A 24,762-nucleotide genomic window follows, 5' to 3' on the forward strand; every position below is an offset into this window, starting at 1 on the left:
TTTCCTCACTCTCCGTCTGCCAGGACCGTCGGCCCCTGGGGCTTACCGTCCCAAGCTACCAGCTTCAGGTTTGCCATGGTGCCAAACTCCCTACCAGCCCAGAGACATGACATGGACATGTCCGAGGGGAGTCAGGACGAAGGACTCTGTGGTGGTCAGGTGGCAGCCGGGGGCTCCGAGCTCTGTTTTTACCTTCACAAGGGGCGGCACTGCCCAAAACACGTCAGGAAAAGGAAGCAAGGAGGAAAGAAAGGCAAAGGCCAGCGAGGCGGTCGGGCAGAAAGGGCGCTGGCCACCGAGCCGGAGGCAAGAGGTGACCTCTTGAGACAACTTCCTCTGGGATAGATTTAGAACACCCAGATCTGTATGTGCCTAAAGGTTACAGCCGGGATAGGTCATGTAAACCAACTGTTCTGTTCTGCTTGAGCCAGCCTGAGTTACATTCATCATCTGTGATAAACGCGCCTGTCACCTCTCTCTAGAGCCTGTGCAGACGGAGACCACAATGGACAAACATAAAAGCCCAGGAGAGGTGCAGCCACCAACACCATTATCATTCAGTGTCGAAGCTCCTCACACCTTCCTGAAGCATTGACACACACAGGCTGTCTAGATATGATGGCTCACACCCATAATCCCACCATCTAGGAGGTAGAGGCCGAAGGATTAATGTGAGCTTAATTAAGGCCAGCCTGGGCTACAGGGTAAGATCTTGTCTCAAAACGAAAAACAAAGGGGGAAAAAAAAAGAATATTGACAGAGATGGAAGCAGGTTAGCTAGCTTATACATTTCTAGTCTGAAGGATGGTAGAACCATCTAATTGGGTCTTCCTGTTAAGACCAAAAAAACAAAAAACAAAAACAAAAAGCAACTGTACCAGTTATTCTGACCAAATGGTCTGGCATGCCATTAGCCAGCCGACTTCCTCTTCCACATGTGTAGTTTCCATAAATTTCAATCCAGTCACTCTAATTCATACCCACTGGCATGGCCATCATCACAACCACAGATGGGGTGTGGTAGCACACACATGGAATAACAAGGCTGAGGCAGGAGAGAACTGGCCAGTTCTAGACCAGCCTGGACTTTATAATGAAACCCTGTTTCAAACAAGAATAAACACGAAAGCCCAAGACACAAAATTAAATAAGGAAAATACTTAGAGCCAAAAACAAACTAAAAACCAAAAAACACAACAGACCATAAGAAACGCAAGTGTAGATGAGGCGCAATCGAAACGTTCATACGGAGCTTACCGATATAAAAGATACACTTGATGGAGGAACAGGTTGGCAGTTAATGGGTAGTCACCTTATACTTCTTATGAGTGTCTCCCACAAGTTCACATGTTGGAAATTCAATATCTCAGTATTGAAGGTGGGAAGTAGGCCTACCAGGAGGTATTTAGGTCTTGAGGATGGACCCCATAGGAAAGGAAAAATGACTCCAGGGACTGAATTAGTTACCATGATGTCAAGTTGCTCTAAGGCAAGAGGGTGCTTGTTTTCTGCACACCCTAGCTTGGTCTTCCTCTCTCTGCCATGAGCAGAAGGAGCACATATCGAACAGACACCTACGCTACGCTGTGGGACTCGACAGTCTCAAAACCATGAAGCGAAATAAACCTCTTCTTCGTACGTTACTCAAGGGTCAGGCAGACTGTCACAGCAAGAGAAAACACACGAAGATGCCCTAAGACCCACCCCTAAGACTCAAGAGAAATGGACAGTCATAAAAACATGTACAGCCAGGCAGTGGTAGCACACGCCTTTAATCCCAGCACCTGGGAGGCAGAGCCAGGCGGATCTCTGTGAGTTCGAGGCCAGCCTGGGCTACAGAGTGAGTTCCAGGGCAGGCACCAAAACTACACAGAGAACAGAAAAAGAAAACAAACAAAAAACTTGTACATAAACATTCACTGCATTATTCATAACAGCTAAAAGGTGGAAACCACCAAAAATGTCCATCAGTGGATAAACGGATAAACAAAACATGGTCATTCAATACAAAAAAATATGAAGGGAAAATACAGTCAGGAGCTGCAGGGTTCCTGGGTGACAGCAGTCTAGAATTCGATAGTAGTGATAATTACAAAACATCGATATTAAAAAAAATACAAAAAACAACACACCAAACTGTATACCTTAAATAGCGTGTTTTGTTGCATGAATTTTATTTTAACTAAAAAAAAAAAAAAAAAAGGAATATAGCCCAGCCCAGCTGGTAGAAAACTTGGCTGGCATGTGTGAAGGCCTTGGTTTAATCTCCAGTGCCACAAATTAATTAATTAATTACCTAATTAAATTAATTTAAAAGTGTCAATAACCCCTAAGAAAATGGATCACATAGGTTCACCCTCACCCTGGTTTTCAATTCCCCAAGGCTTCTCATCATCCTAAATCGCCAAATCCCAATTTCCCCAGGGCCTCCCAGGCCCCGACGACTTGGCCCTAGGGGCCACCGCCAACTCTTCCACCACTGTCTACCTTGTTGATTAAGTTGAAATGTCCTGTGTGTCCCCCAGGCCTTGTCCCTTGCTCAACGCACAGCCGAGACTATTCTTTACCACGGCTGACTCTTAAAAAGAAACACTTCTCTTTTTTTCTTTTTGGTTTTTCAAGACAGGATTTCCCTGTGTAGTTTTGGTGCCTTTCCTGGATCTCGCTCCATAGACCAGGCTGGCCTCGAACTCACAGAGATTCACCTGCCTCTGCCTCACGAGTGCTGGGATTAAAGGCGTGCACCACCACAACCGGCCAATTTTTTTTTTTCATTTCTGTGTCTCTGTGGATGTATGCTGGTGCCTGCAGAGGCCTGAAGAGGGGGTCAGATCCACTGGAGCTGGAGTTACAGGTGGTTGTGAGCAGCCCCGATATAAAGGCTGAGAAGCAAACTCAGGCCTCTGTAGGAGCAGCAAGGGTTCTTTACGACTGAGCCGTCTCCAGAGGCCCCCCGGAGTTGATTGCTATCACTCAGCTATCTGTTCAAATGCCTTCTCTCAGCCCGAGAGGACTTCCCTGACGACCCTGTCTTATAGCCCTACCACGCTCGACCCATCACTCTGCTTTATTTCTTCCAAGTCTTTTTCAATCGCTGGCAAGATATGCGGTTATGTTCTTTATGGCCTGTTGTCCTAGTAAAGAGGGCAGGGGCCTTGTCACTGGAGTCTCGGCCTGCCACATACTTTCTTCTAGCAAGAATGGAGTTAGTGATGGACTTTCTACAGCATCTGAAACACCATCTGCTACCTGGTGGAAGGTTCAAAGTGCTAAGCCACGGCTGGACCCCCGCAGGCTCTCAAGAGTTAATAGGCATTTGCTGAACACAGAGTGGCAAGCCCCACCGGAGGCCTGTCCAGAACCCTGAGGAAGAAGGCGGCATAATCCCTCCCCCTTGAACACATGAAAGTCTTTTAGGGGTCATGAAGCACCCAGTGTTTACCCAGCAACCCACAAACAAACGGCGAAGGAGAGATCTGGAATTGCATTGCTGATCTGAAACGGTGCTGGCCAACATCCTCTGAGAGAGCTTCTCAGGACTTTGCGATCTGACCTGTTCTCCACAATCAGACAGTTGCAGCTTACACCTGCTCCAACCTCCTCCAGGGAGGACATTCTTTCCTGAAGCAGCTGCAAGTCTAAATGGGCAGGTAGTGACGACCTCCCCGTCCCTTCTCCTACCCCACCTGGCAGCACTTACCCACGAGGAGTTTGACGTCTCGGACTGTGAAATCTGGGTCTGGCATCCTGCGGAAAGACAAGCATGAATGTTTGGTTACAAAATAAATAAATATGCGCTGGAGAGATGGCTCAGCGGTTAAGAGCACTAGATGCTCTTTCAGAAGACCTGGCTTCAATTCCCAGCACCGCAGTACAGCTCACAACTCCAGTTCCAAAGCTTCTGACACCCTCACACAGACATTATGTAGGCAAAACATCAATGAACACAAAATGAAAATAAAAATAAATAAATAAAAAATAAATAAACCACAGAGCTAGACTCTACCCTGAGGCCAGGGTGGAGGCACCATTTTTCCAAAAGGGGTTCCTTGTTCTATGCTGGGGAATATGAGATAACCCAGAGGGCAAATCTGGAAAAGCAGGTAAGTACCTCAAGGGAGGTCACCTAGAATCATTGAGTATGCCCCCCTACTATAAGAAAAAGACCAAATCTGTGCCTCGGGGGAGGATGGGGCATCACTGGCCAACTCTACAGCAGGGAAAATTGAAGTGTGGTGTCAAGGACCAAATGCCTGCTTTAATTTAGGGTCTCTCTCTCCCTTTAGAAAATACCTTCCAGCTGGGCGGTGGTGGGGCACACCTTTAATCCCTGCACTCGGGAGGCAGAGGCAGGCAGGCAGATCTCTGCAGGCCAGCCTGGTCTACAGAGGGAGTTCCAGGACAGGCAGGGCCTCACAGAGGAAAAAAAAATTTTTTTTTCCATATAGAGTTGTATGGAAAACAGGAGAGACAATTTATACCCAGAGGAACATTCTGAGGACTAAAACAGGGAGGCTGTGATTTCCAGGCCATCCTTGGCTGCACAGCAATAAACTATCTCAATAAATAAATAGATAAAATAAATAAAGTCAGAGTCAGAAAAGGGCGCGTCACACCTTTATGGACTGTGGCGTATGCCTACAATCCCAGCACTCAGGAAGGGAAGGCAGGAGAAACAGATGATCAAGGTCCTCCTTTACCACACACTTAAGTATGAGGCCAGCCTGGGCTCTCAAAACACAAAAACAAAACAAAACTACTGGGAGGCACACATGGTGTCACAGCCTTTAATCCCAGGACTCAGAAAGAGGCGAGAAGATCTCTGAGTTTGAGGCAGCCTGGTCTACCTAGCAAGCTCCACGCCAGCCAGGACTGCATAGCGAAGATGATGCTGAAAGTCTCATGCCTCTGATGGGAACATACGTGAACAAGCCTGGCAACAGATGCTGGAGAAGGAGGCGGCCTATTCTTCCCTATCTTTGCCCAAGGAGTGGAACCTGTTTTTCCAGCCTGCCTCCATCTCTCTCCAGCCCAGAACACTGGCAGTTCTCCTCCAGAATATCAAAGGGGGAGGAAACACACACCCCCTTCATAGAAGGAGACCCATTTCCCACACATTGGAGGTATGTTGAGAAAACATGCATCCTGGTGCTCCAGTCTAAGCTCAGCGGACGGCCAGTCCTTTCACTACCCACACTCTGATTTAAGGAAAAGAGGAACAATGCTCAGTAGGAAGTTGCTACATGGGACCAGGATAGACCAGAAGGGGGTGAGAGATCCATCACTACCTAAATGACCAGGATAGATGGGGACGGGAGAAATCCATCACCGTTTAAATGTCCTAGGACTTCTCTCCCCAATTCCTGAAAAACATCATTTTGGACAGTTTTTCTCCTCGAGCAGATCTTGAACAAGGAGAAGCTATTCTCAGATTTTAGGAAAAGGTCCTTCTAGAAGTGCTGAGTAGGGAGAAGACGTCAGGAGAGAACCCATCCCGAGCTAGAAACTGTGACAGGGAAGAGGAAGATCAGGGAAGAGAGCATTAATTTAGCAACTTACTTGATTCCTAGTCCATCCTTGTCCCGAAAAACCAGGGGAACCCTGAGAGCTTCTCTCTGTACGTACTCATAGTTAAAATCTGTTTGGATATTTGAATAAAAAAAAAACAATTACTTGGTTAAATTATTGAGGAGCAAATGACCCACAACCCATTGGTGAGGGGAAAAACAATAAAGAAGGCATATACACTAGATATAGGTACCAGCTAGATGGAGAAAAAAAAAAACCTCCGGAGAAATAAAATAAGACGATAGATAAGGCAAAGCCAAGCAGTATCTTCCATCAGCTCTTCTGCCTTACTCATTCTCTGCATGCCCCACGGGTCCCAACTTGTCAATGAACAGCCCAAGGCCAGCCAGGGCTGGGGAGGAGATTTATCAAGAACTCTATACTGAAAACTCACCAGCTACTGTTGAGAAATAGGGACAGACAAACACATGCCAGGCTGAGTTGAGACCGAAAAAAACCTGCGAAACTAAAGCATGCTACCTGGGAGGATCTGAAGCCCCATAGAGACCAGGAGGAGGGTTCCCATTGTAGCTGAACATCAGTGAAAATCTTATTGTAATATCCTGCATAGTGAAGGGGAGGGGGGGAAAGCCGGTTTCCCTGGAAACTATGTATTTGGTGCCAAAATAACTAGAGAACCGGGCACAGCTTTGTTGTCTTCCTATAGTGAAATTCTGCTGGAGCCCATCATAATACTTGCTTCAACTGGATAACCAGGAGGGATGAGCTGGCGAACTGTAAAGACAGAGCACAGGAAGCCCCCACCCTCACGCACACACCCAAAAATTCACCAGTTTTCTATTTGCAGTTTGCATGGTACAGACTCCCACCCACAACATCCTATCCAAAGCCCCTCTGTCTTTGCCTGTTTCTTTCCTCTCTCAATGCCCAAACCAGTGTGGCTCTGACCGAACCATCTCCCTGATGATGGAGGTGAGGGGTGCTGAGACACACCCTCTTTCCTCCCCAAATCAGCTGACTAACTCAAGGCACCAAGAGCACAGGGTCCTCTCTCCCATCTGGTCAGAAAGGAGAAAGATCTAGAGTCCTAGAGTCCTGGAGCTAACTGAAGCCTCAGGGAAACAGTTCACCAGGGCAGCCTTGGGGGAGGAGGAGGCCAGAGCCACAGGCTCCGAAGAAGAGAGAAAGAACAAAACCCAGATCGGGGAAAGCCCTGACCCCGGAGGCTCCGATCCCCAGGGGCTCCCAGTGAATGGGGATTCCTCCGGATTTAAAGGAGGAGATGTTTGCGAAGCTTCTATTTTGAAGCCATGCTAAGGGTTCCCTCTGTATTTCAGCTCCTCCTTCCAGTTTGGGGGTCAGATCTGAATGAACAAGCAAAACCCCCCAAACCCTCTTCCTTTGAAAGGAGCCAGGACATCAGTGGAAGGATGCCCTTTAGAGTTCCCTAGATGGTAACCTTCCCAGCCCACACACCCCCTCCACTCCCCGCCCACCCCCACAGTTTCAGCTTCCACAAATGGGCCTGAGAAAAAGCTCCCAAATCCTGGCCTGAGGATTCCTGACTAGGAAGAGTTTGCATACTGTTTTCTCATAGGTTCTGCCAAGCTCTCCACAAAGCGGAGGAAGAAAAGGAGAATTAAAATCCCGTTTATACAGAGAAAATAAAAATGCAGTTGGGGGCTGGCACCCTGCTTTTGGGGCGAAATTTCTTGGGAAAGAAAAAAATATTTTTTTTTCTTCTTCCCTCCCCCCATTTCTCCCTAACTCCACCAGAGCCCCAGGAGGCGATGAGCACAAAAGAGAAACTTCAAAAATGCAAAGCCCGGACAGTCTCCTCCAGGGCTAACTCTAGGCCTCAAGCCACTCAACCAGAACCTGCGGGAGGGAGGCACTTCCCCTGCCCTCCGCTGGCTGAGAGGACAGGGGTTTCCAAGGGGGATGGGGAAAACACAAAATGGAAAATGAGTAATTGAAGGGAAACTTTAAAAAAAAAAAAAAATCCATACACCCTAGGAAGGCTTGGGCAAGCAAGGGCTGCTTCCCACAGCCAAGAAAGGTTCTGGGACCAGGGTCCGCATAGGACCCCCAGGATGCTGGCTGGGGAGGTTCAGGGCTCCTAAAGCCTCCCCTCAAACAGGAGCATCATGAGGCACACATCTAAGAAACGCTCCCGGCCATACTGTCAGTAGGAGAGCCTGGGAGAAACCCAAAGCCAGGAGGTCCCTCCAAAACCGGAGCTTGCCCAACCAACTTCTGCTCTACCCAGGGAAGGCTAAGAGCAAACAGTGCTCTCCTCTCAGGCATGGGAAAAGACCCTGTTTCCAGAGAGGTACCTAAGTCTTCCATTCAAACTGCCAAGGGGCAGAGATTTTTATCTCTAGGCCTGATGGGATAATTCATCACATTTATAACCTAGACCCCACTATTCAGACCGACTCTCACGGTTAGAGCGCTAGAGGCCTCAAGCTTGGGAATGAGGGAGGGTGTCGTGCCAACAACTCCCAACAGCCCACCTGGTCCCTTCTCCAATCCCGCAGGGCAGGGCCCAGGGAGGAAAGGCGCTACCGACCCCAAGGCTCAGACCGAAGCCTCGAAGGGGCGTAACCCCGACCGAAGGTGCTGCTACCTCCAGTCCCGAAGCCCGTTCCAGTTCATAACCCTCGGGGTCCAGGATGACAGGGGTTTGTATGGGTGGCTTCAAGCATACAGCCCTCACCCAGATGTCCCAAGGACATCGAGAAGGCTCCTGCCAGGCACTGCACCTCTCGCAGGGAGCGCAACCGGCTTGGGAGAGGAAGGATGCTGCGCTCACGTCCTCCCTCAGTCCCAGTATCTGTCCCAGGGTCCCTCTCAATCGGCTAGCCCCTTGGCAATGACCACCCTAGTGTTAGTGATGGGTACAATCAGGGCCTAGGCCCACGTCAGGCCCAGCCTTCTTCCTGCCTGCCCTCCTCCCTTACCACCCCCCCACCCCCAGTGCTCCATCTCGTTTCGTCACCGGATCCCCTGGAATGGGGGACGCGGGCGCGAAATACGAACCCAGCCACAGGCAGCTCCCTCCCCACGTGCGCGCTGGCCCTCTGCACAGAGTGCAGCCCGGAGAGGGGGCGCCTCACCTTTGCCCTCCATGGCATGCACGAAGTCCCCCTGGTAGAGCTGGCTACGGAGCTTCTCCTCCAGGCTGAAGCCACGGACGCTGACGATTTCCTCCACGTCCGACAAGTCCTCGTTTTCGTCGTATCTCTGGCGGTCAATCGCACGCTGCGGGGACCCAACCAGAGAACCCGGGACATTACTGAGAGGACTTGGGGGGGGTCTCCTCTCACCCTGGGCCCACCACAAACAGGTGCAAGAGCCGCGCGTCCACTGCACCCCAGCACTGCAATCCGAGCAACTTTGCGCAAATGCCAAAAGATGCTGAAAAGCAGAAAAAGGGGGCTCACACCCCCAAGGCCCAGCTGTCTGTACACGAAGCACGAAGCACTCCCTTCCTGCATCGTTTGAAGCCGTGGAAATGCTATTTGGGGGCTTTCCTTGGCCCCCACCCCAGTGATGTCCCGAGCTTTGCCCGCTCCACGGGGAGCCTGGTTATGTAACCCCTGAAGGGGGCTCGGGGCATGAGCTGGCGGGGCAGATGTAGGCCCCGAGAGAAGCCGCTGCAGCGCCCGGCTCTGCGGTAACAGCAGCCCCGGCGGCCACAGCGGCCAACCCGGGAAGCCGGAACCCGGGGCCGGCGGCATTTCTAAGGCTGGAGCCGCTCCGGAGCCGCTGGAAAGCTGGAAAGCTGAAAACGGAAGGGTTGAGACCCTAGCCGCCCCCGCCGACCGACCGCTAGTGCGAGAGGAGGAGGAGAGGGGGGAAGGTTAAGAGCTTGGGGAGAGAGAGAGGCAGCTGGCCCACCACAAAGCTTCCATCAGAGACCCCAAAACGCACCAGCAGCTGCCTCATCTCCCCACGAGCGCGCGCGCACACTCACTTCCTAAGGAGTCTCCCCCACCACTCCCCGCATCCCTCTTCCTCCTCCCTCCGCCGCCCAGCACCGAGCCCCGCAGCCCCCCAGATCCCGGGCGAACCCCGGAGCCCGCTCAGCCCCCTCCACGCCTTTCGGCGCTACCTCCTCCCCACATAAGTGTCTGAGACCCTGAGCCTCACAAGAGACTGGAGGAGTAAGCTGCTTGCTTCCTTTTGCATGCAATTTATTATTTTTTTTCCGGTCCTCTTGCAAAATACAGAAAAGGAAAGGAAAGGCAGCAAAGAAACAACCAAAATAAATAAATAAATAAATCGATCATATATCAGATACAGATTTGGGGAAAAAAAAAAAAGCTACACACCAATCTTCTTCCAGAGTCTTTCTCTGCCTCCATTTTTTTAGGAGAGTTCACCAATTAATTGTCAACACTCCTGCCCCCTGCATTTTGGCGGAGGGGGGGGAAGGAGGGAAGACAAGAAAAGAAACCAAAAAATAAATAAATAGAGCAAGCCAGAGCCGATATCTACAAAGTTTTGCACCAACACTTAAGCAGATCCGTTTGCAAAGTCCTAGGAAACCATTTTCAGCAGTTGTGTGGGGGGGGAGGCGTCGACGTCATAATCCCCGGAACGTAAACATTGTTGCAGATCGCGCTCGGAGCTCGCGGCGGGGCTAGTTGGGGAGAAGGGGGGCTCGGGTTGGGGGTGTCGGGGACCACAGCCGTAGGAGGTGTGGGGCCAGAAGGGAGCCTGGGACGCACCCGGCGCCGTTAGCGCCTTGGCTTCGCTGTTTTGTTGTTGGGTCACGAGTGCGCCTCTGCACGCAGGCGCCGCCGCCGCCCGGGAGCTGACTTTTGGAGGGCTGAGTTGCAGGCGGCGGGCGCATCCCAGAGATGGCGGGGCAGGGAGGGAGGGAAAGGGAGGAGGGGGGTGGGGAGGGAGGTGCAGATTTGCACGGATGGCCTCAGCGGGAGGCACGGAAATGCTAGCCGAGCCTGCTGGCGTGAAAGCCCCCGGGGCCTGGCACCCCCCAAAACGACCCCCCACCTCTGCCCCTGCCCCCTTACTCGGATTACCCACGGCTGCCCCTCTCTTCCTGAGTCTACCCCTCCTCAGTACCTGTGCTGGCGACCTAAATTCAAAGTATTTTGTACGTATAATTTCTTTTTTCTGTGTTGGCTTTCCTACTGCATGCCTTGGGGGGAGGGGCCAGCTTGCCCAGACCCCTATCCATTTGCGAACCTGCCATATGGAGGAGGCATCTGAGGGGCTCAGGAAGAAATTAGTGCAGCTCTGTATCTGTAGAGACTGCCTAACTTTTAAGCTCCCGAGACTGAAATAATAACACACACGCACAGGTACAGGAAATACAGCCAGTCTACAGCCTTTTCAGACTGCAGCTGACCGGAAGACGGCCTTTCATTCATTCATTCGGACAGCCTGGCTGGAAGAGCTCTGAAATAAGTTGGGCGAGAAAAAAAAGAAAAAAAAAAAAAGTCTCTACACTCGCCGAGAAGAGATAAATCGATACACCGGAGGGGAAGAGAATCGGAGTCAGCGTCTCTAATGCCGCTCACAAGCAGGCGAAAGGTAAGCTCCTTGTGTGGCAATTAACCAGTAAAGTGGGGGTGTTCGTGACTTTCTGAGATAGCACACCTAGATTAATCCATATTGTTTCTCAGCAGAGGTAGGGGCACCCTCTGAATATGTACCGAGTATCAGATCCCCTGATGCTCCTCTGTCCCCTTGAGTAGTGCAGAATTGGTCCTGAGTGATCCTGTAATTCCAACATGGACAAATCAGGTCCATTTTAGCTATGAGAAAAGCTGGCCCTAAACTCAGTTCCCACCCAGCCTCTTGTGCCCTGCTAGGCCTAATGACAGCACCAGGGATACTCTGAGAGATCGCTGCGATGGCCAATGGCAGCTTCTTGCCCAGTGCACACGTTAAAGCCGGTCAGTCTGCACATTGGGAAACCTAGCTTCAAGAAATGATGAACCTGGGTGGTTGCTGCTCTTCGTATCCTGCCCCAGTGTCTACAAGCACTAGCTCAGACAGATGTGGGGAGGAAGTGGCCTCGCCACCTGAGATCAGCTGTGAGCCACAACTCAGAATTGGTCACCCTAAGAGATAATATGCTCCTCCCTCCCTCACGTTAGAATTTCCTACCCTATCGGGCTGTCCTTTTTTCTGCCTGTCCCCAAAGCTACCCTTTGAAGCTTGTTTTAATTCCATCGATACAGGTTAACGGTAGAAATCTTTTACATTCGGATGAGGCAATAAACATCAAACTTTGTCAAACTGAAATCACATCTACATTGGTTCAGCTTTCAGCTGCATCCAGGAGGCAGGCTTTCTAGCCACCCCTCTGTTGAAAACCAGGGACCAGCTGGGATGTAGTTCAGTGGTGGAATATTGGGCCTAGCAACCATCAGGTCCTGGGTTCCATACTCAACACCAAAAAAAAAAAAAAAAAAAAAAAAAAAAGAACATAGATCATTTTATTTGCCTCTTGTAAGAAAATGTTTTAAAGCAAAGGTCTTGTTGCCTTGTAACTCTGTTTTGTAAACCAAGAGGCTGGGATCAGGAAGGCAAAACCATTCACCCACGATCACACAGCCTGCCCTTTTCAAACATTCACCAGCTTCATTTATGCTTCAAAATGAAATAGACCTGGCTTAAAGGAGAGGCTTGGGTTGAGAATCAGTGCAAGCGTAAAGCAAAACTGTTGAATAGGACACTTGAGAGCCCCCTCCATCTCCCTCCCTGAGCCTCTCCTCTCTCCCCCTGTGGCTTCCTGGAGTCCCCGTAACCCCCCCCCCCCAAATGCTGGCACTAGGAAAAAGTCTCATGTTAGCCACCTTGGTATAAAAGCAGTTAAGTCCATCTATCACATCCATGGGGAGTTCTGGCTTGTCCAGAGTGGGATGGGGTTGTTGACTAGTCACCTGATTTAATCCCCTCCCTTTACAAACCTCAGCTCTAGGAGAAGAATGGGCCAGGCGGCAGTTTGTTCCCCTTTGACTCCCCCAGAATGCCCACCCCTCTGCTGGGTCCCAGTGGTCACTCAATAAACGTTGGGCCCTTGATGGATCACCTTCTGCAACATATTTGCATTTTCTCTTTATCAGTAATTGGCAGATGAAAGGCTCTGTCCTCGCTTGAAAGAATTCCAAGCATTCGCTCCAAGTGGGGGAGGAGGTTATTTTGGACCAAAGGGGGAAGGGCCAGACCCTGGAGCTGTAACTTTGGCTGATTGTCCCGCAGGAGCTTGGACTAGGTGAAGGGAGAGAAAAGATGCACTTTTAATGAAGGAAAACACCCAAGTCAGCCCCACTGGAAACAAAGTAACAGTGACTTCCTGTACCTCCCTGCTTGGTCTGGGTAAAAGGCTCCGTGAGATCCTACCTGTCTGTGTTATACTGGTTCGATTGTTTCATCCATCCTCACAAGCTAGCTAAGCAGCTCAGTGTCCAAAGACAGACAGACAGACAGACACACACACACACACACACACACACACACACACACACACACACACACACACACACACACACACAGTGGGCTGGCTGAGAGTAGACCAACCGCTTAACAAGATGATGACTGATGCCGGATAGAGCCCTCAGAAGCCAGGGTTTCTGGACTGGGAAAAAAGTTACCATGCCGTTACACTAGCTCTTGGCTTTCCTCTTTGTAAGGCAGGTTCTTAACCTAGCCCTAGCTAGCCTAGAACCCGCTGTGTAAACCAGGCTGGTCTCCAACTCTGCAAGAGCCTCTTGCCTCTGTCTCCCGAGTCTTGGGACTATCGCAGCTCCTCGCTCCAGGCTTTGAAGAATTTACAGTGCGCAAATCCCTTGATATCAACCATCTCTTTAAATCTTTGCCAGTTTCTTACCCTTTATAGCTAAGGCTCAAAGAAATGCTAAGTTATTTAACCACAATGATACCATGGTTACAGGATTCGAACCGAGAGCTTGGAGGAATGCAGGATCCATGTGCCTGGCCACTGTGTAAGCCTGCCTGTGGGATTATGACATAGAACAGATAGGAATATTATATATACCTATGCTGTCGATTACAGTTGCCCCTCATGTGTGTGCACGCGCAAGGGATGGAACCCAGCGACTCCAGAATTATAACCAAGAACTCACTCTACTATTAAAATAAACTTGTAGCGGAAATACTCAGACTTAAGCTGGGCATGGTAGTGCATGCCTGGGCAACATAATGAAAACTTGTCTCAAAAATAAAAAATGGGGCAACGGTGGCACACGCCTTTAATCCCAGCACTCGGGAGGCGGAGGCAAGTGAATCTCTCTGAGTTCGAGGCCAGCCTGGTCTACAGAGTGAGTTCCAGGACAGGCTCCAAACACTACACAGAGTCTCTGTCTTGAAAAACCAAATAAATAAAAAATGAATGGGCTAGGGTATAGCTCAGTGATACAGCGCTTGCCTAGCATCATATGCAAGGGCCTGGATCCAATCCCAGAGCTGCAAGCAAATAGAAAACTTAAAACAATGAAGCCTTGGGGTATTTCCCACTATTGCTCTTAAAAGTACCACCAGGCTATTTATGCATGAGTCAAGGTCCGGTTTGGCTTAGCATCTCCGTAATCCACTATCCCAAAACATTAACTGAATGTATACAGAGCCAAGGAGGCCAAGTTTTCAGCAAAGGTTGTATGGAAGAGCACATATGGGACAATGTAAATTCTACAGCCCTAGGCTTCAAAGTACTGGCTCCCAATGCCTGTGAGCCTCACTGGGTACCAGTTGGATAGGATTGGCCCACCTGCCCACATCTTAAAAATAACTTTTAAAAGGATGATATACATCCTATGGATAGACTCAGGGACCATATACTATAACTCAAAGCCTGAACAAGGCATGGTAGCATATTTCTTTTAATCTCAGCATTTGAGAGGCTCAGGTGGGTGTGTGGGTGTGTGTGAAGAATTCCAGGCCAATCATAATTAGATCCTATCAAAAACACACAAAAATTAAATCAAGATGCTGGATTTGATCTTCAGCATTGAAAAAGGAGAATATATGCTTACATGGAATGACCTGATGATATCCTTGAATAAAAACAAGATAGAGAATACTAAATTTTGATCGCTACTTGGGTAAACCAAAGATGATTTATCTACAGGTCTATACTTAAAAAAAATATTTTGGGGGGGGGCAGGGTTTCATTGTGTAGCCCTGGATGTCTCTGTAAATCAGGCTGACCTCCAGCTCACAGAGAACCACCTGCCTCTGCCTCCTAAGAACTTGGATTAAAAGCATGCGCCACCACTGCTTGACTAACCTTAACCATTTATATGCTTTGAATTTTCTTTGGAAAGACACACTAATGGGGAAAAAGAAACATGAGAAGTTATTCTGTGATACACTGTGAAACTTTAGCCATGTGTACATCTGAATATTGCCTGGTTCAGATCTGAGGGATTTAATTTCGTTCTATATGCTATAGCGCCTTTTCAGCTCTGTACCATGGAGATGTGAAACCTACTCAGAAATGAATGAATTCCAGGTTAGTGGTATCGCTCAGGAATGGAGCTCATGCCAGCGTGTAGAGGCTCTGGGTTCAATGCACAGCATGCTAGGGGACTGGGCGGGGGTGGGGGTGATGTGAGGGGGGCATAAATAGAAATTAAAATACAGTAAAAGCTTGTGTGTGCAAGGCCCAGCACTAACAAATCTTAGACAAGTTTTTGTTCTATTAAAATACACTTTGTTTTAATCTACCAGCAGACCAAGCTGTTTCTGTTCAAGTGATTGTTTATTTTGTGTTTTAAAAGTCCCTTGTGGATTAAACTCAAAAAGGAAAAACAAAACTGTCCAGAGACTTTCAGACCTGGCCCTGGGGGGAAGAGTTTAACGTTCTACACAGAATCCTGCTCTTCAGCCTGTCTCTTCCTGTCTAAGGATGTGCTGTGATGATCAGCAAGGATGGGAAGAACCCCTGAGACCACAGATGAGTTAAAGGGTTAACGCTGGGAAGAGAGTCATAAAAGTTCAAAGATTCTTTCAAAACTTACATCTTGGGGTTGATGGACATGTATGGTAGCCAATGGAAACGAAAGGGCAGGCATTACTTCATCATGCTCAGCTGTCACTGGTTGACAGTCTCTAAGGGATGGACCAGAAGGCTGGCAGTTAACCCTTGAGGGCCTACCGTGCCCTTTGCATTACTTTTACTTTGCAAGATGAAGCAGAAACAGAAGGGCCTCCCAAAGCCTTCCCACCCTCGGGTGCTGTCGTTGGGTCCAGCCCCTGGAGACAGGATCTCTCCTACCACCGGAACACCAGGGGACAGATGGCCTGGATGAAAGTTTTGAACTTTTTTAAAGACAAGGAATCAGCTGACCTCGCTGAGTAGGAGGCCCGGGGGAGAAGTTTGGTTCACTTTGTGCGCTGTCAGAACACAGACCCATGGTGGAGACATTTCCATTCATCTTGTAAAGTGATCAGTCACTGGAAGGATTGAATAGCATTTCCTGCCCCGAAGATGTGGAGACAGATGACCTTTGCAGCAGCCCTCAGACCCCCAGTTCACAGCTGGAGAGAGGATGTCAGCCTTTACTTTCCAGGCTCACCCAGCCCTTTGTTCAGAACTCAGACCCTTTGTGCAGCTCAGGCTGCTGCAGGGGATTTTGTAGTTGTTGATGCAGGTTCCCCCCCCCCCCCCCACACACACACACACACTAACCTCCCACTTCTTGCAGCTTCTGAGAAACAAACTGTTTGGCAGAAGATGGTATCTTAAGAGCTGCCCCAGAGGGAGACCCAGAATAGACGTGGGGAATTTTGAGAGGCCACTTGGCCTTCTGGCAATAACCATTGCCCTTTCCTGGGTTTCCTGACTCCTACAGGCTGAACTAGGGAGAGCCAGAAGTCCAACCAATTCCTAATGCCTTGTGTTTAGGTGGCTCTATTAAAAAAGAAGAAGAAAACGAGGCTTTTATGCATATTATCTCAAGTGGAAGGCACCTGCTAGAACGAAACCATTTACATAAAGGAACAATGTAAACCTCCAGACAGTACATCAAGATAAAAGACGCTGGACAGTCTGCTGCCTCCCCTGTAAAATGGAGGTTGTAAGAAGAAACATGCTCTAGTCACAGGGGTACTGTACGAGCCAGTGTTAGGAAAGGGCTGATCCAGTGATGCTGTTCCAATGAAGCTGGCGTTCTGGGCACCCTTACCCTAACAGTTTGCCTTCTTCCAAGGTTAAGGTTCAGGGGGAGACTGATGTGGAGGATGGAGTAGCTCTTTGCTCTAGGTATTTTGAGTCCCTTGACTAGACATCCTTGCCCGCCACACCCCCCAACCCCATCCCCCCACCCCCACCCCGCCTTTGCACCTGCGGGTCCCTCCCCCTCTGCATGTGTCCTCCTGATAGCTGCCACCTCGCTAACATCCTTCTAGAAGATGCTTGGGGATCTTACTTCCTGCCACCTTCTCATGCTCAGCACATTCGATCGTCCTGAGGTTTCCTCGGGGAATCAGACACGCAGGACTCCAGACAGCAAAATGCAAGGATACTCAAGTCCTATAAGGGTGGCGTTTACGGGCTGGAGAGATGGCTTAGCGGTTACGAGCACTGGCTGTTCTTCCAAGGGTCCTGAGTTCAATTCCCAGCAACCACATGGTGGCTCACAACCATGTGTAGTAAGATCTGGTGCCCTCTTCTGGCCTGTAGACAGATGTACAGACAGAGTGCTGTATATACATAATAAATAAAATATTAAAAAACAAAAAACAGTGGTGTTTATTTAGAACCTCCACCCCACCCCCACCCCATCCTCCTGGTATTCTTTGAATTATTTCAAGATTATTTTGTAGGCCCAATACTTAATTGCTGGGTAAATAGGTGTTACAGTATACTTGTGTTGCTTAGGGAATAATGACAAAGCAGAAAAGATGGGGTGGTGGAGGGAAAAAATTGAAATTCAGTATGGACTTTTTTTCCTCCCGTGCTGGTGAACCCAGGGCCTGGCACATGCTAGGCAAGCATTCTAATACTGAACTATGTCCCCAGGCGGTGGTGGCGCACACCTTAAATCCCAGCACTCGGGAGGCAGAGCCAGGCAGATCTCTGAATTCGAGGCCAGCCTGGGCTACAGAGTGGATTTTGGCACAGCCAGGGCTACACAGAGAAACTGTCTCAAATTAAATTTATAAAGCATCTGTTTTGCTATTGTGATTAAACATTTTAAAATGGGGCCAGAGGGATGGGATGTTTCTGCAGGTGATAACACCTACTGCCAAGCCTGACAACCTGGGTTCCATCTGGGTCCTACTCCTTAAAGTTACCCTGACCTTCTAGAGCGTGCGCGCGCGCATGCGCGCGCGCACACACACCTGTTCCTAAAAGATTAAAATGTGGTTTTAAAAAAAATTCAGTCTGTGTGCTAGGTGTCGTGGCACATGCCTATAATGCCAGCACTTTAGAGGCTGAGGCAGAGCCAGGAGTGGGGGGCGCACGCCTTTTATCCCAGCACTCCTGAGGCAGGGGCGAGTGGCTCCTCTGAGTTCGAGGTCAGTCTGGGCTACATAGTAAGACCATGTTTTGAAAAAAACAAATGTGCGCACGCACAATAGTTTACGGCTAGCTTGGGCTACATAGCAAAACCTTGTGTCAAAAAAATTGGAAAAGAAAATCGATCTCTGGAATCTAACTGAAAACGATGTAATTAATTCAGAGATAGGACTTGAAAACGCTGGCTGAGAAGTCCTGTCTTTATGGTCTAGCAGCTGTGCAGACCGGAACCACTGTCGGACCTTCCTGGGACTTAGGAGGTCGTAAGAGAAACTGTCTGGTAACCAACAACCATGGATGAGATACTAAAGCACTCCCAGAGTGTCGGGCACACATTCAGCACTCAACAAACACTGGTCATCATTATTCATTACAGTAAAACTCCCAACTAGCAGGGACCTGGGAGTCCAACGTGGAGTTGCTAAGCACCTAAAACACATCGTAGCCCAGCACACTCTGTTAATGCTTATCAGCCTGAATCTGTAATTGAAGAGAGACCATGTCCATACTGTTATCTTTTTTGGTTTCGTTTGTTTGTGTTTTCAAGACAGGGTTTCTCTGTGTCGCTTTGGCGCCTGTCCTGGATCTCGCTCTGTAGACTAGGCTGGCCTCGAACTCACAGAGATCCGCCTGGCTCTGCCTCCCGAGTGCTGAGATTAAAGGCCTGTGCCACCATGGCCCGGCCCATAATGTTATCTCGACCCCATAGATGTTTTTGGTTTTTTTACCCCCTTCAATGTTAGGTATAGAACCCAAGGCAAGCTCCACCACTGATCCCAACCTTAGTAAAGTCTACTGACGACAACGTGTGAGTGGCTAGACAGACGGCTCAGTGGTTAGGGGGACTTGTTGCTCTTGTACAGGACTGAGGTTTGGCTCCCAGGACGCACACCACAGCTCATGGTCATTTCTCCCTTTCCGTGGAATCCAACACTCGCTTATCCACAGGGCACCAGGCACACACATGGTGTCAAACATGGTGGCTCACACCTTCAGTCCTAGCACTCTGGAGGCGGAGGCAGGTGGATCGCTGTGACTTTGAGGCCTCCTTGATCTATGTAGCAAGTCCCAGGCCAACCAGGTCTAACCATAGTAAGACCCTGTGGTGGTCGTGATCGATGCTAGCTAGAAAAGTTACAGTTCAAATGAGTTACAATAGAGAATGGCCTACAGTTATCAATTGCCTCCTATGTGGTTACTGCTTTCAGGAATTTACAGTGTAGTCTGGGAGACAGTCTGTCTTAATAGTTGCCCAGATCAATGGAACGTTGCAAACGGTAAATACTGCAAAGGTGTGTGTGTGTGTGTGTGTGTGTGTGTGTGTGTGTGTGTGTGTGTGTGTGTGATTGCCAAGCATCGAGGATCAAGCTGACTCCTCTCAAATGCTTGGCAATCACTATCAGCATGCTGTTATGCTTCTTACAGGTACATAACGTAGGGAAGACTGACCCAGTCTGTGGTTGGGTCAAAGTGAGGAAAAACTTCTAAGGAACTGATGGGGAGCGCTGGACTCTAAGGGAGAGAGAAGCTTAGCTAAGCTGTGTTGGAGAAGTGCCCTCCACAGATGCTGGCTGACACAGCAGACTTGTGCAGAAAGAGGGCCCGTCAGGCCTAGCTGTAGGGAACTGAGTGATGGCTGGTGAAGGTGGAAGTCCATGTAGCTTAGGATCTAGCAGGCTTACTGCTCAGCACATTCTGGAGAAACCCTGGTAAGCAACAAGAGTGCACTGTCGTTCCACTACAATCCCAAGAATAGGAACCAGGTCAGATGCTCATCAGTGGGAGAGTGTGGGAACTGCCCAGCATATCTTAGTTTGGATTCCACAGAAAACAGACAGAACGCTAGATGTGGTGGTAGGAAGACCAGGAATTCAAGGCCAGCCTTGGCTACGAGAGACTGTCTCAAAAAAGGAGGGAGGGGAGAAACTGAGAAGCCTATGCTGTACAGCATAGACTTTGGGGATCCAAAGTGAATGAAAGGGGAATGAAGCATGGAAGGAGAGGAATTTGATGGGAAGGTATCAAAGTCCCTATTTACAGAGGCAGTTAAGACAGAATTCACCTCCTGGTTCCTAAGCAAAGGCTTGCCCCAGTACCCTACCTCCATAGCCATCAAAAACTATCCCCAATTCTTCCTTCCCACATCCCTAGTGGTACCCATCATTCTGTCTCTAAATTTGACTAGTTTGGAGACGACAAGAACCATACTGTATCTTTTTGTGTCTGGTTTATTTTACTTACCCTATCTTCAAGATTCATCTAGTTGTAACATCTGTCAAATCTGCTTCTTTTTGAGGACGATTTAATATATAATCGTAAGTTTTTCATTTTTATTTCATGTGCATTGGTGTTTTGCCTACATATATGTCTATGTGAGGGTGTCGGGTCTCCAGGAACTGGAGTTACAGGCAGTTGTGAGCCACCATGTGGGTGCTGGGAATGAAACCCAGGTCCTCTGGGTTTTTTTTTTTTTGTTGTTGTTGTTTGTTTGTTTTTTATTTTTTTATTTCAGGGCTGAGGTCCAAACCCAGGACCTTGTGCTTGCTAGGCAAGCGCTCAACCACTGAACTAAATCCCCAAGCCCCCTTTTTTTGTTGTTTTTTTTTTTTTTTTTTGGTTTGTTTGTTTGTTTGTTTTTTCAAGACAGGGTTTCTCTGTGTAGTTTTGCACCTTTCCTGGATCTTGCTTTGTAAACCAGGCTGGCCTCGAACTCACAGAGATCCGCCTGCCTCTGCCTCCCGAGTGCTGGGATTAAAGGCGTGGGCCACCACCGCCCCCCAGGTCCTCTGGTAGAGCAGCCAGTGCCCTTAACTACTGAGGGCTCTCCAGCTCCAGTATAGTCTTAATGCATAGCTGAGGCCTCCTCTCCTCCTGCCTTGATCTCCCAAGTGCTGGTATTCCTTTTGGGGCTGAATATTCCATTGACTTGTTGGTTTGGTGGTTTTGCTGTTGTTTGGGGTTTTGTTGTTGTTGTTGTGTTTGTTTTTGTTGGTTATTTCTGTTTCTGAGACAGTCTCTCCCTCTTGCTTTACTACATAGCCCAGGCTAGCCTTGAACTTACTCTGTAGCTCAGGATAGCTTTTCATTTATAGTTATACTTCTACATTGGCTTCTCGAATGCTGAAATTACAGGCATGGCCCTTTGCCTTCTGTCAATTATTCCACGGCCAGCAATACACCCCATTTTACTTTCTTATTCATCCGCTGATGGACATCTTTTGTGTTTCCACCCTTGGGGCTATTGCAAGCCATTAATATTTTCTCTCTTAGATGGATGGAGATAAATTATTTTTAGACCATACACATATGTTTATGTTCTAATTTTTTAAGCTTAGCACTTGTGATATTTTGAAATATGTGTGATCTTCATCCCAGTTTCCTGGCTTACAACTTCAAAAAGCTTTTGAATCTCCAAAGTGATTTGTCTTTTTATATGCTAATTGAGTAGAGTGCTGCCTGGCAGTCTCCTGGGAGCTTCAGAAATGGGAGCTAGGTGACCAGAATCTCTAACGCAACAGTAAAGGGTGGGAACTTCCAGCCCCACCTGCTACCTCAGGACTGGGGACCGGGGACAGTGTGCAGAAGGTAAAGTTGATCACCAATGACAAGTGATTTAATCAATCGTGGGTATGCAAAATATCACCCCAAAAACCCAGGAGGGGCCTAAGGAGGGGATACAGCTGCTTGTTTAGCATGTTCAAGGCCCTAGGATCCATCCCCAGCATCACAAAACAAAGCCCAAAATGAAGTTACTAGAAAGTAGTACCCAGGCCGGGCGGTGGTGGCCCACGCCTTTAATCCCAGCACTTGGGAGGCAGAGGCAGGTGGATCTTTTGAGTGAGACGCCAGCCTGGTCTATAAATCGAGGTCCAGGACAGCCAGGGCTACACAGAGAAACCCTGTCTCAGAAAACAAAACAAAACAAACAAACGAGGTCAGTCCCTTCATCTGTATTCTTTGTCCTGTTTTGTTGTTTTAACTTTGGAACATTGATTTGCTTGACCATCTCATCCTTAGGAAAATAGAGCGCAATGGAGTGAATGTCACCCTGTGGAGAACGTCTTCCTTTGGTCATGGAGGGCTCTTTGGTTTCACGGCCTCAGCAGCCTTCTTTGGAATGCTCTACATCTATGTTCTTGGTCATGCCCTTGGTAACCAAATGGTGAATGCCGGCAAGCTTCCGTGAATTAAGAGAGGTGTAAGAACCCTGGCTTGGGGAGCGGGGGATGGGGCTGGGGGGGGTGGGAGGAGGGAAGGAAGGGGATCTCTGATTGATGTATAAGGTGAATGAAAAAACTTTCTAAATAAATGAATGAATAAATAGAACCCTGATTTGCAGTGGGTCCTTCAGAAACACGGGTAAAACAGCCTGGGACTCAGTACTGGCATCATACATCAGCTCGGGGACTGAGCTCTCACAAATGGGGTCTGAAGTGATCTCCAACTATTAAAGATAGTCTGATTTTGTTTAGGTTGTGTTTTGTTTTTTGTTGAGAAAGGGTCTCTTTTGTAACATAGGCTAGAACTTGCTATGTAGACCTGTCTGACTTCAAATTTGTAGCAATCCTCCTGTCTCTGCCTCCCAGGCACTGGGATGACAGTAATATACTAGACACCCATTTTGTTGTTTGGGGACTTCATTCTTCCTCTTTCGTGGTACAGTGGATTTAACCCATGTCAAGCGTACCCTCTACCTGTCAGCAATACCCCCAGCCTGTAGAGTGTCAGAACTGCATTAGTATGCCCTGTCGATTCTGGAGAATTGACTGGTTGGTTTATTACTTAGGAGAAATTCCCACACCGTGATGACCAGAGGTCACAACAGTTTTCTGTCTGTGAGAATCTAGGGGAATGTGGTGAGTGTTTCTTCCTGTCTATAATCTCAGAACTCCATTGTGCCCATTTCTGCTTGTACCCACATTTGTACAAATTTTTATTACTTGGCTTGACAAGAATCCCCCAAAGTAGGGTGTTGGGTTTTTTTTGTTTGTTTGTTTGTTTGTTTTTGTTTTTTGCTTGACAATAATCCCCAAAAGTAGGGTTTTTTGTTTTTTTGTTTTGTTTTGTTTGTTTGTTTGTCTACCTTTTCCTAATTTTTCTTTCTTTCTTTTTAGTACTGGCCTTTATGCATGACTAGCAAACACTCTACCTTCTATTTGAGAGTAGGTCCTAGGTAACTGAAGTTGGTCTTGAACTCTGTATGTAGCCAAGAATGACCTTGAATTTTCTTCAGCCTCCTCCTCCCATCTGCTGGGATTAACTGCTACACCATAATGTCTGGCTTCAAAAGTAACCCATTGACCCAGTTTGACCATGATGATGAGCAGATTTTTACCAAACGCAATTGATACATGGTTACGGTTATCTTTATAAATGATGCTCTAAACTGACATTTTGCAGATAAGGCCACAGTAAATGGCAATGTACAAACGAGTGGGTTTTGTTTCGTTTTCATTTAAAAAGGTGGAGAGACAGCTAGACAGTGAAGCGCGCTTACTGTTCTTGCAGACAACCTGAAGTCAGTAGTCAGTTCCCGGCATCCACATCAGGCTGCTCACAACCAGCTGTAATTCCAGCTCCAAGGTTCCAGTGCCCTCTGCTGGCCTCCACAGACATCTACACTCATGTCCAAGTACACACACACACACACACACACACACACACACACACACACACACACACACACACACAATTTATAAATAACTCCAGCTCCAAAGTTCCAATGCCCCTTCTGGCCTCCACAGGTATCTACACTCATGTCCAAGTATACACGTACACATACACACACACACATACACACAGACACACACACACACACAATTTATAAATTATAAATGAAGGCTGGAGAGATGTTCAGAGCACTTGTTACACTGGTAGAGGATGGAGTTCCCTTCTCAGGTCCTACATAGCAACTCACAGCCATCTTTATAACTCCGGTGGTGGTGGTGGTGGTGGTGGCGGCGGCGGCGGCGGCGGCGGCACACGCCTTTAGTCCCAGTACTCGGGAGGCAGAGCCAGGCGGATCTCTGTGAATTTGAGGCCAGCCTGGTCTACAGAGCGAGATCCAGGACAGGCTCCAAAACTACACAGAGAAACCCAGTCTCAAAAACAAACAAACCTAAATAAATAAAATAGGAAAGAAAAGAAAAGATTAAGCAAGGTGTGGTGGTACGTGCTTATAATGGTTAAAACTACCTTCATATAATGATGTGTATCTTTTTACAATTTTTGGCTTGGTTTACTTTGGTTGGGGTTTTTTGTTGTTGTTGTTGTTTTAGTTTTTGTTTGTTTGTTTTTGAGACAGGGTTTCTCTGTGTAGCTTTGGGACCTGTCCTGAATCTCGATCTGTAGACCAGGCTGGCCTCGAACTCACAGAAATCCACCTGCCTCTGCCTCCCAAGTACTGGGATTAAAGGCGTTTGCCGCCTCCTCCTCCTCCGCCGCCGCCGCCGCCGCCGCTGCCGCTGCCACCACCCGGCTACAATTTGTTTTATGTATATGAGTGCTTTATCTGCATGTACACCAGAAGAGGCTATCAGATCCCGCTGTAGATGGTTGTGAACCACCACACAGTTGCTGGAAGTTGAACTCAGGACCTCTGGAAGAGCAGTCAGTGCTCTTAACCACTGAACCATCTCTTGATGTATATCATACTGTAAATAAAAAGAAGGGAGGCTTGGCAGGTTAGCACAAGCCTATAATCTGCACAC

The 24,762-nt window shown here is 48.3% G+C and overlaps 1 protein-coding gene and 1 non-coding gene across 14 annotated transcripts in view; one reads left to right on the forward strand and one right to left on the reverse strand.

Annotated features, from left to right (window-relative positions):
- The window catches only part of Kdm2b (lysine demethylase 2B), a 152,129-nt gene that overhangs the window by 118,071 nt on the left and 9,296 nt on the right, over positions 1-24,762 (reverse strand). For 4 of the 11 annotated variants that reach the window (XM_076560010.1, XM_076560008.1, XM_076560009.1 and 1 more), the window contains exons 3-5: positions 8,649-8,793; positions 5,560-5,638; positions 3,701-3,747 (exon numbers count right to left, since the gene is read on the reverse strand). In XM_076560010.1, coding sequence (XP_076416125.1) covers positions 3,701-3,747; positions 5,560-5,638; positions 8,649-8,793 — 271 coding nt within the window. Of the gene's footprint in view, positions 1-46; positions 175-3,700; positions 3,748-5,559; positions 5,639-8,648; positions 8,794-9,465; positions 9,569-9,866; positions 10,286-24,762 lie in introns of those variants that run through there. The other 7 variants (XM_015996545.3, XM_076560011.1, XM_015996542.3 and 4 more) reach the window with 5 other exon arrangements.
- LOC102912299 (uncharacterized) lies at positions 10,459-22,276 on the forward strand. 3 transcript variants are annotated; one of them, XR_013047493.1, is made up of 3 exons: positions 10,459-10,654; positions 10,863-11,094; positions 15,259-17,272. It is a non-coding gene; the product is annotated as an uncharacterized LOC102912299 (transcript). The 3 variants fall into 3 exon arrangements; XR_006067538.2 differs by having other exon boundaries at positions 15,309-17,272; XR_006067537.2 differs by lacking the exon at positions 15,259-17,272 and adding an exon at positions 22,070-22,276 and having other exon boundaries at positions 10,466-10,654.

This window comes from Peromyscus maniculatus, chromosome 23 (assembly GCF_049852395.1).
Source record: "Peromyscus maniculatus bairdii isolate BWxNUB_F1_BW_parent chromosome 23, HU_Pman_BW_mat_3.1, whole genome shotgun sequence".
Taxonomy (NCBI): Eukaryota; Metazoa; Chordata; class Mammalia; order Rodentia; family Cricetidae; genus Peromyscus; species Peromyscus maniculatus.